Below are 17550 nucleotides of genomic sequence, written 5' to 3'. Positions count from 1 at the left end.
ATTCAGGCAAAGATTTGTTCAGTGCCCCTCATGAGGCACTTCCTTTCTTTAGGTCTTTTCCCTTATATTATTGTAAAAGAAAAGGACCTGCAAATTCTGGGTTCTCTAAGAAAAGAAGACTTATCCCCGTCTCCAGGGTCAGTGGAGATTTCTCTGTCAAATCGGTTTTCACCCTGAGGGTGAATTGATGTGTAGGACAGAGTAGATCATGAGGAAGGAGGAGAAAGTTGGGGGCTGACCTGGGTCTGGTTGGTGACCAGGTCTGTCCATGCTGTGTAAGCCCTGGGGTCCTGTACTGGGTCTCAGGAAGTGGGAAGCACACGCCCACTTCGGTGAGTTCAGCAAGCTCACAACACAGGTGAATAACCACATCATGTATTCCAGACAAATGTCTATAAGGCAAGCTTTTATTGTCAAGAAGATGGAAGACACCAACAAAAGTTTGCATTTGACACTATCTTTATAACAAGTGGCAATAAAAGGAGGTTCCATTACAGTAGAAAGAAACTAAAGACAATGAAGTATCCTTGACTTGCTGCACCTGAGAAGGGTTGCCTCGGCGAAGGAGTCCTGAGCATCCAGTCAGGGTCCTGACTTAGCCCGCCTCACGTGTGGCCAGTGCAAATGAAAGGCCTGACAGGGGAAGTGAACAGGCCATCCTCGTACCTCCAAAGGAGGGAGCGCTTGACAACATCCACAAAACTCATACTCCCGCTGTCAAAATCAAGGAACACGCCAACCCTGCCCAGAGGTTTCTCTATGTACAGAGGAGTGGTTGGGGTGGTGGTCCAGAGACGGTAATGATGATCCTCCTTCACACACACAAGGAGAAAGCTGTCCCTGTTGGATTCCTTCAGTATGCCATCATCCTTCCTTGTCCAGGAATCCTTACAGACGCCTACAGCCCAGTCCCAAGAGCCGTCCACATCCACCTCCCAGTATTGTTTGCCAGAGGTGAAGCCCTGGGATCCCCATGCAGCAAAATACTTCGATGTTCTGCCATCCAAAGACACACAGAGGCTGTCATGCTCATACTTCAAACTTCTCGCGTCATCAAACAGCCTGAAGTGCTGGCTGCTTACTTCATTATTGAATGCAATATTTACTGTGGAGAGATGAGAGAATACTCCAGTCAAAATCAATGTTAAAAATCAAATTATCTATGAGAGAAGAGGGTCCACCTAGGGTCTCACTGGGAGAAAAAAAAAAAAAAAACCTTAAGGTTATTAGAAGTGTAGTTCTAACCGGAAACATTGGATTCAAAGGTTGCCGGGATATCTGCTGAGGAAACAGATAACTAGCTACCATGGAAAAAACTTCCTAAAAATTCAGAGATTATACAGGATAGGGAGGTCATGGCTACTTCTGGCTGGGTACTTTTCCTGACATCTAAAAGACTGGACGCCGGGCACTGATCACCTCCAAGACTGTGACAGTATAACTCACCTCCACCTCCACCACCACTGCTCAGGGAAAAAAAAAATACATTGTAGAATAGAGAATTGGTGATCATTCTAACATCTCAGTTAAGTTAGCAAATGGACACTGCAGAAACAAAACTTAAGGATGGCTTCTTAAAAGTGGTTTCCTTGTAGGAATTTCCGCCTTTGATATATGGTTCCAACGTGAGGCCTAATCTTCCACTTCCTGCTAAGTTACCCTCCAGGGTTAGGTTTATCATGAAGCTCTATGTGGTTCATCAACCACCAATTTGCTTTCTTGTTGTTGTTCACAAATCCTGGCTTCTGCATTTAATTTTTGTGGCTTATATATATTTTTCTGATTATATCAATGGAAAAAAACACATCATACATTCAATTGCCAAGAAACTTTCAAGCAAAAATGTTTTTGAACTCTGAGTAACTGCACTTAGACTCTGAAATTGGAATATCCTGGATTAATAACCCGTTTTCTAGAATTCAGTGAACAACTGACATTGTATGTGATGATATTTCTAGGGCTCAAGGAGCCATTTTTGGAGCATGTCTTTTTTTCCATTATAGAAATTATTTATCAAATTTATAAGTAATTGATAAGGCCTGAATCACATCTATCCCTGCACCAGCCTGCATGTATTTTGTAAGGATTTTAATGACTCTGTGACTACACATGTCTATACATGCCTATTTGCAGGCTGTTCTGTACAAGGTGAGAGATGAAGAGGGAAAGATTGTCTATAGAGACCATTATTGAAGGACCTTGCAGGGTGGACACAACGATGGGGTGACACTCACCTCGGAAGCGGTTAAGCCAGTCCATCAGCCCAGTGATAGGTCGTGCACGGAGTTCTGGCAGCAGAGGCTGAGGCATGTGCAGCTGTGCTGACTCGCTCCTATAAGGAGGAAGATGAGGTTAAACTTTCTGCTGCCCAGGACTTCTCAACCACAGCCTTTAAGAAAAAGTCAACATCCTTCAGCTCAACTCTCTTATCAAAATCCTTTTCTCCACAATCATGGGATGGGATCGTGCCATTCTTAGGAAATTTTTTCTCACTTTAATTCACGACCTGATTTCACCCCCATTTCTCAGAGATACTTGCCTCTCTCACCTAATGCCTGGGAAGTACTAGTCCTTGCACTTCAATGTGTTTATGATTTTATAATTTAAATCAGAGAAAAACTGGCCTTTTAGAAACCTGCATTGAGCTCTACAGCGCATACCTCTCTAAGCCACAGGAGCAAACTTCTGATGCTAACTTCTGATTCAAGCGGAACAGGAAATCATACTCAGCAAAACAGGCACAGACACACGCACACACAAGCAATGTAGTATTATCGAGTAAGTTATGTGTTCCCTTTGTTAAATGCAGCTTGATCTCTTTCACAGCGCCCTGGTCAGCGTCAGCAGATCAGACTTACCATTTCAGTTTGTCTCCCAATTCCTGTCAAAAATAAATAAAAAAACATAAGATTAGACTTCTTCATAAATAGCCAACCAGGATTTGGTAAGGGGAAAATTTCAGAAGAGATCTAATCACCACCACGAGAAAACAGTCTGGAAAATCCATTTTCCTTTTTCTCCCTAAAGAAAACTCTGGCACAATGTGTTGAAAGAATCTAAATTCTTCATAAATTAACAAACCTGAGGGTGAAAGAGAAAGAGCGAGAGAGAGAGAGAGAGAGAGAGAGAGAGAGAGAGAAAGGACAAATGTAGTGATTGTTCATTGCTGCAACCCTCAGCTCTCTGTAAATTCGTTTTTAATAGGACTTGTCCAAAAGGGTAATATGCCCCTCCAAAAAGGCAACTCAAACTAGGATATCCCAACAGGAGGTGGAAATATATGAGCTTTTGCCAAGTTTCTCCCATTGCCCAGCTGGAGATCAAAAAACTGAATGACAATACATAAGTTGTTCCTTTCTGGGTTTGACAGAAGCAAGCTACAAAAGGAGATTTTGAGAAGGGAATATTCCTGGGGAGTCTCCGTAATAACAATTCTGTAAAGCTTGCTCAATCATGGTTTGGATGAGTTGCATTTCTTCTATAATATTTCCAACTAGAAGAGACTCCCACCTTAGGATGCAAGAGATGAATAAATATACCCCTGGTAACATTTAATGGTCATTGAACGTGTGAGCTTCAGATAAAATATTTTCAGTCCTCAGTTCTTACCTGGAGCAGCTCCACATCTGGTTTATAGGACATTTTCATGAGCTCTTTGTATATTACTTTGAGTTCTGTCTTCTTTCCACTCATTTCCTCTTGTCTTTTTCTGATTTGCTTGCAAATCTTTTGGCTTTCTTTTATAATACTCCCTAAGTAGTAATTTTCTTCCTCCTGAAGAAACGGAGTTACCATCTGATAAGTTTTCCTAATCATGTCTCCATATCGATACACATAAAACTGTTGGGAGATGGATTTCAACAGCATTTAGTTTGCTCTGATTCATGTTCTCTCCCAGGAAGCTACATCCATCCCAAATTTGTATCTTCTAAGAAATCAAATTTATTCCTCTTTCCTTCACTTATTTTTCATTGTTTTTTAACTACATCAAGAGCCAAACCCACCCTTTCCTCAAACCACTTTCATCAAATTCATGAGTTCCTGAAACATCTGGAGAAAATCTTTTCACGGATCATTTCTTTCATATGCCTGCTTTCAAATCTGAAAGACCCCACGCGAGCAATTGAAATGTATGGGTGATTCATACATCATATGCAATATCCTCATCTCAATGTTAATAAGTAAATTCATTTCTCATCTCAATCCTCCAAACTCCACAGCCTGAGTTTCTCTCTGAGCAGCCATGTTCCATTTTACTCTCAGGGTTGGTATCCTCAGGAAAGATCTTCCTAAGAATCTCACCTACTGCCCTCAAACAGGTGCCAATCCTCATAGCCCTTTCTTTCTGCCCTCCTTTTTTCTATGAACAGGCTCTGTCCTCCCTCTAAGGCCACAGCCTCCTTCCCATATTGTTTGGAAGGTCATTCATCCTCATTCCATTGCATATTCCCTCCCAGTATTGATGGATTCACTCTCTCACTCTCCGTCTCTGTCTTTCTCCTTGTTCCTTCTCTCCCTGAGGTTTTTCTTTAACATGTCACATTTTCTCCTACTTGAACCAATATCACTCTCTAGCTAGTGAGCTGTCGCTTTTCACGATGACAGGCACACCCCTTAAATTCCTGTTCATGTCTCCTTTGTATCACCTGGGCTCATGTACTAATCAGACTGAAGTACTTGTGGTTCCCAATGATACACCCTTTACTTTCTGGAATGTATGACTTACAGAAATCTGTGCCTGAAATAACCCACGGATTTTTAAACACCCACTTGATCTTCAGACCTGGGATTGATCTTAAACATGAGAAATTTTTCCTGGGATCCTGAATCATGGGCATGGAATCGTCCACATCACGCCATGTGCCTCCACCTTAGCACTTGTGACACATTCTTCTAGTGGATATTTTGTTGTAGTTACTGATCCATTAGATTGTAAAAAACCCAAGAGGCGGGTTTTGTAGGTTCAAATGGTAAATAGAAAAAATTTTAAATGGTGTTCAACCCATTCTCAGAATTTCATGGCACATGATGATTTCACCTCAAATTATTAAGGGATAAGTTTCTAGCATGTCTGCCTCAACTTGTTTCAAAGAGAAATACATTCTCATACTTACCATCCAAGGGTCAGTTCCTCTGCCATCTTTCTTGAGATTTCTTTCAATTTCTTGGATCTTTTCCCATAAAGATCTCATTTGGTTTGCCAGCTTCTCCTGTAAAATAATTGAATTTTAACACCAGAAAAGCAAATAGATTGAGGTTTCAGACCCCAAATGATGGAGTGTACCCAGGGATGTCAGCTACAGGACCTAGAGGAAGACTAGAAGGACCGTAACAAATCACCACATTTCCCTATTCTTCCTCACTATTGATCAGTTTTAGAAGATTCCAAACTGCAGAACCACACACCATCAGGGAATCATATATCTAGGGAAAGGAACAGGATTTTATTGAGCATGGCTAATTTTCAGGTAGTTGGGCATCTTGCATCAGAATTTGGATGTAGTGCTGCTTGCTGCCTACTAATTCCATTGTACTGTATCTTCCTTCTTTGTCCAGAGTTAGGAAACCTGTATCCAATGGAAAAGACATTTTGCACTTGTAGATTTTAGAGCCAAAGACTCTTTCTCAAAATGAAGGCTGTATAGAGCCTTGAGCATAATAACGTTATCACCCAAATAATTTCAATTAACTTTATCACCCAGCCATCGGATACAAGTTCCATAAAGGCAGGTATGCTGCAGCATTTTCTTCATAGCTTTGTCATTGCTGACTAGTTCTGTACCTGGCACCCAGTAGAGAGGGTTTAATCATCATTATGATCATAATATCCTTTTTAAAAAAAAATATTTGTTTACTTTACTTATTTCGTTGTGACAGGTCTTAGTTGTGGTTCGCTGGCTCCTTAGTTGTGGCATGCGCACTCTTAGTTGGGGCATGCATGTGGGATCTAGTTCCCTGACCAGGGATCGAACCTGGGACCCCTTCATTGGGAGCATGGAGTCTTAACCACTGTGCCACCAGGGGAGTCCTGACTGTAATATCCTTTTACTCTCTTAGCTGCACCGTCCTCCAGCTCTCCAAGCGCTCTCACAGACGTCACTCACCCAGTATTCCTCGGCAGCCTCTTCAGTGGAACGGTGCCTGTGAGCCCTGTGCTCCTGACTTTGAGAGCAGACCAAACAGAGCAAGCTCTTGTGGGCTTCACAGAAGATCTTCTTTGTCTCCTTATGGGTCCCACACATACATTCCTCAGAGTTCAGGAATTGCCCGAGATTTGCTTTTCTGGCAATGGACACCAGATTCTTCAGAAGATAATTGGTTTTGAGGTTTGTCTGCTCTGATCGTTGCCTGCACACTGGGCAACTGGCAGGGTCTTCGGCTTGCTCCCAGAAAAGACAGAGACAGGACCTACAGAAGCTGTGTCCGCAGCCCATGGTGACTGGGTCTAGAAGGTAATTCAGGCACACGAGGCAGGTGAGCTCTTTCTGGAAGGCTTCTGGGATGTCTGAATCCATTTTTCTGAGGGAAGGAAATCAGGAGTTTATTCCTCTACCCCAAAGATAAAAAGGGCCCAAGGAATATCAGACACAGATTGTCACTGAATAATACACTGCTTTACAAAAGATTTTTCATTTGACAGAAATGGAAAACTGAGACACAAAGAGAACTCTCAAGAGCTGCAGAAAGTTTTCTCAGCTGCCAAACCAACACTATTTCTTGCCCTCTTTTCCCCTACCTAAAGGAGAACCTCAGGTTTGTTGAGATCTTATTTTCCTCTAGATAGCATGAGCTTCAGGAGTTTGACCTAATTTATAGCTCTATGTGGTGGGTCCTGATTGCCCTAAACAATCAATCATGATGTTCAATGCCAGTCATTGATTTAGTGCAGCATACTTGACTAAGCTTGTATTTTTATTATTTCCTATAATTGTCAGGCATTTTTCTTTGGATGTCCTTTTATATCTCAATCTGAATCTACATCCACAAACACTTTTTTTCTTTGCAAAACACTTTCTGAATAATTCAGAGATAATGAAGAGGAACCTAAACATTGTCAAATTGGATCCTATTCTAACCAGAAGCAACTTACATGGATGTACTAATCGGTTGAGTTTGCCTTCCTGTCTTATCTGTACCACACTCATCAATCAAACCAAAAATGAAAGAGAATGGTTATATCTTCTCAGTCTTTAAAACTGTTATCAAGCACCCCTTTCATCCTGTGGTAAGATGCAGTTTGCATGTAATGGTAATAATCAGCGCCGAAAAACAAATTATGCTTTTTAAAACTGACTTTGCTAAAAAATTGGGTCCTTGTGTTTGTACTAGTTAAGTACAGAGGTTCCTCAACTTTCTTATATTTCTGTATGTACACAAGTGTCACTTTTCTCTTGCCCAATCATTTCTTAGTTTCTTTAAAATTTCAGTCAGAATAACTCACATTTCTGAAGAGACAACGTTTACTTCACCCTAAAACAATATTTTCTCCCAAATTATTGCATGCATTACCTACTTCTGTTGTGTAGAATATTATGTCTCCTGTGTATACAGGCACACTACAATTTTAAAGTCGACTGTAATAAGTATTGCACATGGAGTCAAATAGTCCTAAAAATTATTTTTAGGCTCTACATCAAACACAAACGTGTAAGATATCAGACAACCACTTTCTCAGTCCTTGTAATGCATAGGAATAACTAAGAGATGAACAAAATCAGATAACTAAAATTAATCACCATATTAATTCCAACATGTATGACAAGACAAGATGACAACACAGAAATACAGTCATTTCACTAAGTTGGCACACAAGATTATTTCAATGAAACAACCTCAATTTTCTGTTAAAATTAGGAAATTGTGTTTTTTTCCCCTCAGGAGAGTCCCATGAGCTGCTCTATGGTAAATTATGTACTCACTGAAAGTGCTGTAGAAACAATCCTCGCTGGAAAAGTAATAAGACAATGTCCGCTCGGGGATCAAGGCTTCCAAGGGTGGTAGTGGTAGCTCTCAGAAGTCTCCAGAGCCAGGTGAGCTCCAAACACTGGCTCTCAGTTCTGGAGAAGAATGAGTTTGGCTCCTTTAGTGTCCTTACATTGAGCTCTGAACCACACCCGCTTTTTCCAAGTGATTGCCATTTCACCAGTCTTCTGATAGGGTTAATATGGATGATGAGATTTCCTGAAACCTAGGACAAGATTGCTTTAACACCTTGGATAATCTTCATAAACCCATCTCTGCAAACATCTCACCAAGAACCACTGATTGTACCACAAATCCACCCTCAAATGGGCCTTCATATGTGTTTCTAGATATCAAGGATTTTTATTTTTAACTTACCAAAGAAGTTGGAAAGATTATTTCATCACTCAGAGAGTTTAGCAAATGTCTTGGAAAACTTGGAAATCTGTTTCTTGAGGTTTGTTTAAATATGTTCTGTCATGGAGGAAGTGCTTAATTTTGTTGATTGATTGGTTTTAAAAATTTAAAGTAGGACTTTAGTGTAAGAACATCTGTGGCGACAGCTTCAGAATGGAAATTTCTCTTGCCCCTCACCGTCACACTCCAGATCAAGCCCCCAGTGTCTCCCAGCAACAGCAGGACAGGAGATTCTCTGCCTGGTGCTCCCCCACCCAGCTCAGGGGGGACAGTAGAGAAAGGCCCCAGCACACAGACCCCTTTGGGACAATGTCATTTATAGGTTGCTTTTTGGAATTAATGTACAAATATGACACGGCTTTTATTATTTTGGTTTACTGATATATATATATATATTTATATATATATATATTTAACATCCTTATTGCAGTATAATTACTTTACAATGGTGTGTTAGTTTCTGCTTTACAACCAAGTGAATCAGCTATACATACACATATGTTCCCATATCTCTTCCCTCTTGCATCTCCCTCCCTCCCTCCCACCCTCCCTCTCCCACCCTTCTAGGTGGTCACAGAGCACCGAGCTGATCTCCCTGTGCTATGCGCCTGCTTCCCACTAGCTATCTATCTTACATTTGGTAGTGTATATATGTCCATGCCACTCTCTCACTTCATCCCACCTGACCCTTCCCCCTCCCCATGTCCTCAAGTCCATTCTCTACATCTGTGTCTTTATTCCTGTCCTGCCCCTATGTTCATCAGAACCTTTTTTTTTTTTTAGATTCCATATATATGTGTTAGCATATGGTATTTATTTTTCTCTTTCTGACTTACTTCACTCTGTATGACAGTATCTAGGTCCATCCACCTCACTACGAATAACTCAATTCCGTTTCTCTTTATGGCTGAGTAATATTCCATTGTATATATGTGCTATTCCTCTGTTCATGGACATTTATGTTGCTTCCATGTCCTGGCTATTGTAAATAGAGCTGCAGTGAACATTGTGGTACATGTCTCTTTTTGCACTATGGTTTTCTCAGGGTACATGCGCAGTAGTGGAATTGCTGGGTCATATGGTAGTTCTATTTTTAATGTTTTAAGGAACCTCCATACTGTTTTCCATAGTGGCTGTATCAATTTACATTCCCACCAACAGTGCAAGAGGGTTCCCTTTTCTCCACACCTTCTCCAGCATTTATTGTTTGTAGATTTTTTGATGATGGCCATTCTGACAGTTGTGAGGTGACACCTCATTGTAATTTTGATTTGCATTTCTCTAATGATTAGTGATGTGGAGCATCCTTTCATGCGTTTGTTGGCAATCTGTATATCTTCTTTGGAGAAATGTCTATTTAGGTCTTCTGCCCATTTTTGGATTGGGTTGTTTGTTTTTTGATATTGAGCTGCATGAGCTGCTTGTATATTTTGGAGATTAATCCTTTGTCAGTTGCTTCATTTGCAAATATTTTCTCCCATTCTGAGGGCTCTCTTTTCCTCTTGTTTATGGTTTCCTTTGCTGTGCAAAGGCTTTTAAGTTTCATCAGGTCCCCTTTGTTTATTTTTGTTTTTATTTCCATTTCTCTAGGAGGTGGGTCAAAAAGGATCTTGCTGCGAATTATGTCAGAGAGTGTTCTGCCTATGTTTTCCTCTAAGAGTTTATAGTGTCTGGCCTTATATTTAGGTCTTTAATCCATTTTGATTTTATTTTTGTGTATGGTATTAGTGAGTGTTCTAATTTCATTCTTTTACATATAGCTGTCCAGTTTTCCCAGCACCACTTATTGAAGAGACTGTCTTTTCTCCATTGTATATTCTTGCCTCCTTTATCAAAGATAACGTGACCATATGTGCTTGGGTTTATCTCTGGGCTTTCTATCCTGTTCCACTGATGTATAATTCTGTTTTTGGGCCAGTACCATACTGTCTTGATTCCTGTAGCTTTGTAGTATAGTGTGAACTCAGGGAGCCTGATTCCTCCATCTCCGTTTTTCTTTCTCAAGATTGCTTTGGCTATTCGGGGTCTTTTTGTTTCCATAAAAATTGTGAAGTTTTTGGTTCTAGTTCTGTGAAAAATGCCGTTGGTAGTTTGATAGGCATTGCACTGAATCTGGAGATTGCTTTGGGTAGTATAGTCATTTTCACAATGTTGATTCTATCAGTCCAAGAACATGGTATATCTCTCCATCTGTTTGTGTCATCTTTAATTTCTTTCATCAGTGTCTTATAGTTTTCTGCATACAGGTCTTTTGTCTCCTTAGGTAGGTTTATTCCTAGGTATTTTATTCTTTTTGTTGCAATGGTAAATGGGAGTGTTTCCTTGATTTCTCTTTCAGATATTACATCATTAGTGTATAGGAATGCAAGAGACTTCTATGCATTAATTTTGTATCCTGCTACTTTACCAGATTCATTGATTAGCTCTAGTAGTTTTCTGGTAGCATATTTAGGATTCTCTAAGTATAGTATCATGCCATCTGCAAACAGTGACAGTTTTACTTCTTCTTTTCCAATTTGGATTCCTTTTATTTCTTTTTCTTCTCTGATTGCTGTGGCTAAAACTTCCAAAACTACGTTGAATAATAGTGGTGAGAGTGGGGAACCTAGTCTTGTTCCTGATCTTAGTGGAAAAGGTTTCAGTTTTTCACCATTGAGAAGGATGCTCACTGTGGGTTTGTCATATATGGCCTTTATTATGTTGAGGTAAGTTCCCTCTATGCGTACTTTCTGGAGTGTTTTTATCATAAATGTGTGTTGAATTTTGTTGAAAGCTTTTTCTGCATCTACTGAGATGATCATATGGTTTTTATCCTTCAGTTTGTTAATATGGTGTATCACATTGATTGATTTGTATATATTGAAGAATCCTTGCATTCCTGGAATAAACCCCACTTGATCATGGTGTATGTTCCCTTTAATGTGCTGTTGGATTCTGTTTGCTAGTATTTTGTTGAGGATTTTTACATCTATGTTCATCAGTGATATTGGCCTGTAGTTTTCTTTCTTTGTGACATCTTTGTCTGGTTTTGGTATCAGGGTGATGGTGGCCTCGCAGAATGAGTTTGGGAGTGTTCATCCCTCTGCTACATTTTGGAAGAGTTTGACAAGGATAGGTGTTAGCTCTTCTCTAAATGTTTGCTAGAATTCGCCTGTGAAGCCATCTGGTCCTGGGCTTTTGTTTGTTGGAAGATTTTTAATCACAGTTTCAATTGCAATGCTTGTGATTGGTCTGTTTATATTTTCTATTTCTTCCTGGTTCAGTCTCAGAAGGTTGTGCTTTTCTAAGGATTTGTCTATTTCTTCCAGGTTGTCCATTTTATTGGCATATAGTTGCTTGTAGTATTCTCTCATGATCGTTTGTATTTCTGCAGTGTCAGTTCTTACTTCTCCTTTTTCATTTCCAATTCTATTGATTTGAGTCTTCTCCCTTTTCTTCTTGATGAGTCTGGCTAATGTTTTATCAATTTTGTTTATCTTCTCAAGGAACCAGCTTTCAGTTTTATTGATCTTTGCTATCGTTTCCTTCATATTTTTTCCATTTATATCTGACCTGATCTTTATGATTTCTTTCCTTCTGATAACTTTGAGGTTTTTTTGTTCTTCTTTCTCTGATTGCTTTTGGTTTCAGGTTAGGTTGTTTATTTGAGGTGTTTCTTGTTTCTTGATGTAGGATTGTATTACTATAAACTTCCCTCATAGAACTGCTTTTGCTGCATCCCATAGGTTTTGGGTCATCGTGTTTTCATTGTCATTTGTTTCTAGGTATTTTTTGATTTCCTCTTTTATTTCTTCAGTGATCTCTTGGTTATTTAGTAGTTTGTTGTGTAGCCTCCCTGTGTTCGTACTTTTTACAGATTTTTTCCTGTAATTGATATCTACTCTCATAACATTGTGGTTGGAAAAGATACTTGATACAATATCAGTTTTCTTAAATTCACCAAGGCTTCATTTGTGACCCAAGATATGATCAATCATGGAGAATGTTCCATGAGCACTTGAGAAGAAAGTGTATTCTGTTGTCTTGTTTAATGTATCATTTAAAGCTTGTGTTTCCTTATTTATTTTCATTTTGGTTGATCGCTCCATTGGTGAAAGTGGGGTGTTAAAGTTCCCTACTATGACTGTGTTACTGTCGATTTCCCCTTTTATGGCTGTTACCATTTGCCTTATGTATTCAGGTGCTCTTATGTTGGGTGCATAAATATATACAATTGTTATATCTTCTTCTTGGATTGATCCCTTGATCATTATGTAGTGTCCTTCTTTGTCTCCTGTAGTAGTCTTTATTTTAAAGTCTATTTTGTGTTACATGAGAATTGCTACCCCAGCTTTCTTTTGATTTCCATTTGCATAGGATATCTTTTTCCATCCTCTCACTTTCAGTCTGTATGTGTCCCTAGGTCTGAAGTGTGTCTCTTGTAGACAGCATATATATGGGTCTTGTTTTTGTATCCATTCAGCCACTCTATGTCTTTTGGTTGGAACATTTTATCCATTTACATTTAAGGTAATTATCATTATGTATGTTCCTATTCCCATTTTCTTAATTGTTTTGGGTTTGTTATTGTAGGTCTTTTCCTTCTCTTGTGTTTCCTGCCTAGAGAAGTTCCTTTAGCATTTGTTGTAAAGCTGGTTTGGTGCTGCTGAATTCTCTTAACTTTTGCTAGTCTGTAAAGGTTTAAATTTTTCCATCAAACCTGAATGAGATCCTTGATGGTTAGAGTAATCTTGGTTGTAGGTTTTTCCCTTTCATAACTTTAAATATTTCCTGCCACTCCCTTCTGGCTTGTAGAGCTTCTGCTGAAAGATCAGCTGTTAACCTTATGGGGATTCCCTTGTATCTTATTTGTTGCTTTTCCCTTCCTGCTTTTGATATTTTTTCTTTGTATTTAATTTTTGATAGTGTGATTAATATGTGCCTTGGCATGTTTCTCCTTGGATTTATCCTGTATGAGACTCTCTGAGCTTCCTGGACTTGATTGACTATTTCCTTTCCCATATTAGGGAAGTTTTCTACTATAATCTCTTCAAATATTTTCTCAGTCCCTTTTTTTTCCCCTTCTTCTTCTGGGACCCCTATAATTCAAATGTTGGTGTGTTTAATATTGTCCCAGAGTTCTCTGAGACTGTCCTCAATTCTTTTCATTCTTTTTTCTTTTTTCTGCTCTGCAGTAGTTATTTCTACTATTTTATCTTCCAGGTCACTTATCTATTTTTATGTCTCAGTTATTCTGCTATTCATTTCTTCTAGAGAATTTTTAATTTCATTAATTTTGTTGTTCATCATTGTTTGATTTCTCTTTAGTTCTTCTGGGTCCTTGTTAAACGTTTCTTGTATTTTCTCCATTCTATTTCCATGATTTTGGATCATCTTTACTATCATTACTCTGAATTCTTTTTCAGGTAGACTGCCTATTTCCTCTTCATTTGTTTGGTCTGGTGCATTTTTACCTTGCTCCTTCATCTGCTGTGTATTTCTCTGTCTTCTCATTTTGCTTAACTTACTGTGTTTGGGGTCTCCTTTTTTGCATGCTGCAGGTTCATAGTTCCCTTGTTTTTGGTGTCTGCCCCCAGTGGGTAAGGTATGTTCAGTGGGTTGTGTAGGCTTCCTGGTGAAGGGGACTGGTGACTGTGTTCTGGTGGGTGAGGATCTTGTCTTTTTGGTGGGCAGGCCCAATTCCAGTGGTGTGTTTTGGGGTGTCTGTGAACTTATTATGATTTTAGGCAGCCTTTCTGCTAATGGGTGGGGCTGTGTTCCTGTCTTGCTAGTTGTTTGGCATAGGGTGTCCAGCACTGTAGCTTGCTGGTTGTTGAGTGGAGCTGGGTCTTAGCATTGAGATGGAGATCTCTAGGAGAGCTTTCACTGTCTGATATTATGTGGGGCTGAGAGGTCTCTGGTGGACCCATGTCCTGAGCTCAGCTCTCCCACCTCAGAGTCTCAGGCCTGACACCTGGCTGGAGCACCAAGACCCTGTCAGCCACATGGCTCAGAAGAAAAGGGAGAAAAAAAAAAAAAAAAAAAGAAAGAGGGAAAAAATAAAATAAAGTTATTACAATAAAAAAATTAAAAAATTATTATTAAAAATAAAAAAAGAAGAAAGTGATAAAAAAAGAAAAAAAAAGAGAGAAAGAAAGAAGAGAGCAATCAAACCAAAAAACCAATCCACCAGTGATAACAAGCACTAAATACTATACAAAAAAAAAAAAAAAATAGGCAGACAGAAACCAGGACAAATGGTAAAAGCAAAGGTATACTGACAATATCACACAAAGAAGCATACACATACACACTCACAAAAAGGGAAAAAGGAGCGAAAATATATTTATATATAAAATAAAAGAATAGAGCAACCGATGATTAACCAAGATGGCGGAGTAGAAGGACGTGCTCTCACTCCCTCTTGCGAGAGCACCAGAATCACAACTGGCTGCTGGACAATCATTGACAGGAAGACCCTGGACTTCACCAAGGAGGATACCCCACGTCCAAGGACAGAGGAGAAGCCACAGTGAGACGGTAGGAGGGGCGCAATCAGAGTAAAATCAAATCCCATAACTGCTGGGTGGGTGACTCACAGACTGGCGAACACTTATACCACAGAAGTCCACCCACTGGAGTGAAGGTTCTGAGCCCCACGTCAGGCTTCCCAACCTGGGGGTCCGGCAACGGGAGGAGGAATTCCTAGAGAATCAGACTTTGAAGTCTAGTGGGAATTGATTGCAGGACTGTGACAGGACTGGGGGAAACAGAGACCCCACTCTTGGAGGGCACACACAAAGTAATGTGTGCATCGGGACCCAGGGGAAGGAGCAGTGACCCTGGGGGAGACTGAACCAGACGTACCTGCTGGTGTTGGGGGGTCGCCTGCAGAGACAAGTGGTGGCTCTGTTTCACCGTGGGGATAAGGACACTGGCAGCAGAGGTCCTGGGAAGTTCTCCTTGGCGTGAGCCCTCCCAGAGTCTGCCATTAATCCCACCAAAGAGCACGGGTAGGCTCCAGTGTTGGGTTGCCTCAGGCAAAACAACCAACAGGGAGGGAACCCAGCCCCACCCATCAACAGTCAAGTGGATTAAGGTTTTACTGAGCTCTGACCGCCACAGCAACAGTCAGCTCTACCCACCACCAGAGCCTCCCATCAACCCTCTTAGCCTCAACCACCAGAGGGCAGACAACAGAAGCAAGAAAAACTACAATCCTGCAGCCTGTGGACCAAAAACCACAGTTACAGAAAGACAGAGAAGATGAAAAGGCAGAGGGCTATGTACCAGATGAAGGAACAAGAAAAAACCCCAGAAAAACAACTAAATGAAGTGGAGATAGGCAACCTTCCAGAAAAAGAATTCAGAATAATGATAGAGAAGATGATCCAGGACCTCGGAATAAGAATGGAGGCAAAGATTGAGAAGATGCAAGAAATGATTAACAAAGACCTAGAAGAATTAAAGAACAAACAAACAGAGATGACCAATACAATAACTGAAATGAAAACTACACTAGAAGGAATCAATAGCAGAATAACTGAGGCAGAAGAACGGATAAGTGACCTGGAAGACAGAATGGTGGAATTCACTGCTGCGGAACAGACTAAAGAAAAAAGAATGAAAAGAAATGAAGACAGCCTAAGAGACCTCTGGGACAACATTAAACGCAACAACATTCGCATTATAGGGGTCCCAGAAGGAGAAGAGAGAGAGAAAGGACCAGAGAAAATATTTGAAGAGATTATAGTCGAAAACTTCCCTAACATGGGAAAGGAAATAGCCACCCAAGTCCAGGAAGCACAGAGAGTCCCATACAGAATAAACCCAAGGAGAAACACGCCGAGACACATAGTAATCAAAGTGGCAAAAATTAAAGACAAAGAAAAATTACTGAAAGCAGCAAGGGAAAAACGACAAATAACATACAAGGGAACCCCCATAAGGTTAACAGCTGATTTCTCAGCAGAAACTCTGCAAGCCAGAAGGGAGTGGCATGATATACTTAAAGTGATGAAAGGGAAGAACCTACAACCAAGATTACTCTACCCAGCAAGGATCTCATTTAGATTTGATGGAGAAATCAAAAGCTTTACAGACAAGCAAAAGCTAAGAGAATTCAGCACCACCAAACCAGCTCTACAACAAATGCTAAAGGAACTTCTCTAAGTGGGAAACACAAGAGAAGAAAAGGACCTACAAAAACAAACCCAAAACAATTAAGAAAATGGTCATAGGAACATACATATCGATAATTACCTTAAACGTGAATGGATTAAATGCCCCAACCAAAAGACATAGACTGGCTGAATGGATACAAAAACAAGACCCATATATATGCTGTCTACAAGAGACCCACTTCAGACCTAGGGACACATACAGACTGAAAGTGAGGGGATGGAAAAAGATATTCCATGCAAATGGAAATCAAAAGAAAGCTGGAGTAGCTATACTCATATCAGATAAAATAGACTTTAAAATAAAGAATGTTACAAGAGACAAGGAAGGACACTACATAATGATCCAGGGATCAATCCAAGAAGAAGATATAACAATTATAAATATATATGCACCCAACATAGGAGCACCTCAATACATAAGGCAACTGCTAACAGCTATAAAAGAGGAAATCGACAGTAACACAATAATAGTGGGGGACTTTAACACCTCACTTACGCCAATGGACAGATCATCCAAAATGAAAATAAATAAGGAAACAGAAGCTTTAAATGACACAATAGACCAGATAGATTTAATTGATATATATAGGACATTCCATCCAAAAACGGCAGACTACACGTTCTTCTCAAGTGCACACGGAACATTCTCCAGGATAGATCACATCTTGGGTCACAAATCAAGCCTCAGTAAATTTAAGAAAATTGAAATCATATCAAGCATCTTTTCTGACCACAACGCTATGAGATTAGAAATGAATTACAGGGAAAAAAACGTAAAAAAGACAAACACATGGAGGCTAAACAATACGTTACTAAATAACCAAGAGATCACTGAAGAAATCAAACAGGAAATAAAAAAATACCTAGAGACAAATGACAATGAAAACACGACGACCCAAAACCTATGGGATGCAGCAAAAGCGGTTCTAAGAGGGAAGTTTATAGCTATACAAGCCTACCTAAAGAAACAAGAAAAATCTCAAGTAAACAATCTAACCTTACACTTAAA

General features: G+C 39.9%; 1 protein-coding gene across 1 annotated transcript in view; it reads right to left on the bottom strand.

The window, feature by feature from the left end:
• Positions 1–391: 391 nt before the first annotated feature.
• The window catches only part of LOC103014138 (uncharacterized), a 31259-nt gene continuing 14100 nt past the window's right edge, over positions 392–17550 (bottom strand). The window contains exons 8-13 of the mRNA XM_007188932.2: positions 6105–6519; positions 5115–5210; positions 3610–3840; positions 2859–2881; positions 2235–2332; positions 392–1105 (exon numbers count right to left, since the gene is read on the bottom strand). Coding sequence (XP_007188994.2) covers positions 606–1105; positions 2235–2332; positions 2859–2881; positions 3610–3840; positions 5115–5210; positions 6105–6519 — 1363 coding nt within the window. The 3' untranslated portion in view covers positions 392–605. The remainder of the gene's footprint in view (positions 1106–2234; positions 2333–2858; positions 2882–3609; positions 3841–5114; positions 5211–6104; positions 6520–17550) is intronic.

The sequence above is a fragment of the Balaenoptera acutorostrata genome, chromosome 9, assembly GCF_949987535.1.
Source record: "Balaenoptera acutorostrata chromosome 9, mBalAcu1.1, whole genome shotgun sequence".
Taxonomy (NCBI): domain Eukaryota; kingdom Metazoa; phylum Chordata; class Mammalia; order Artiodactyla; family Balaenopteridae; genus Balaenoptera; species Balaenoptera acutorostrata.
Note: the sequence above shows the minus strand (reverse complement) of the source record. Positions and strands in the feature narration are given on the sequence as shown.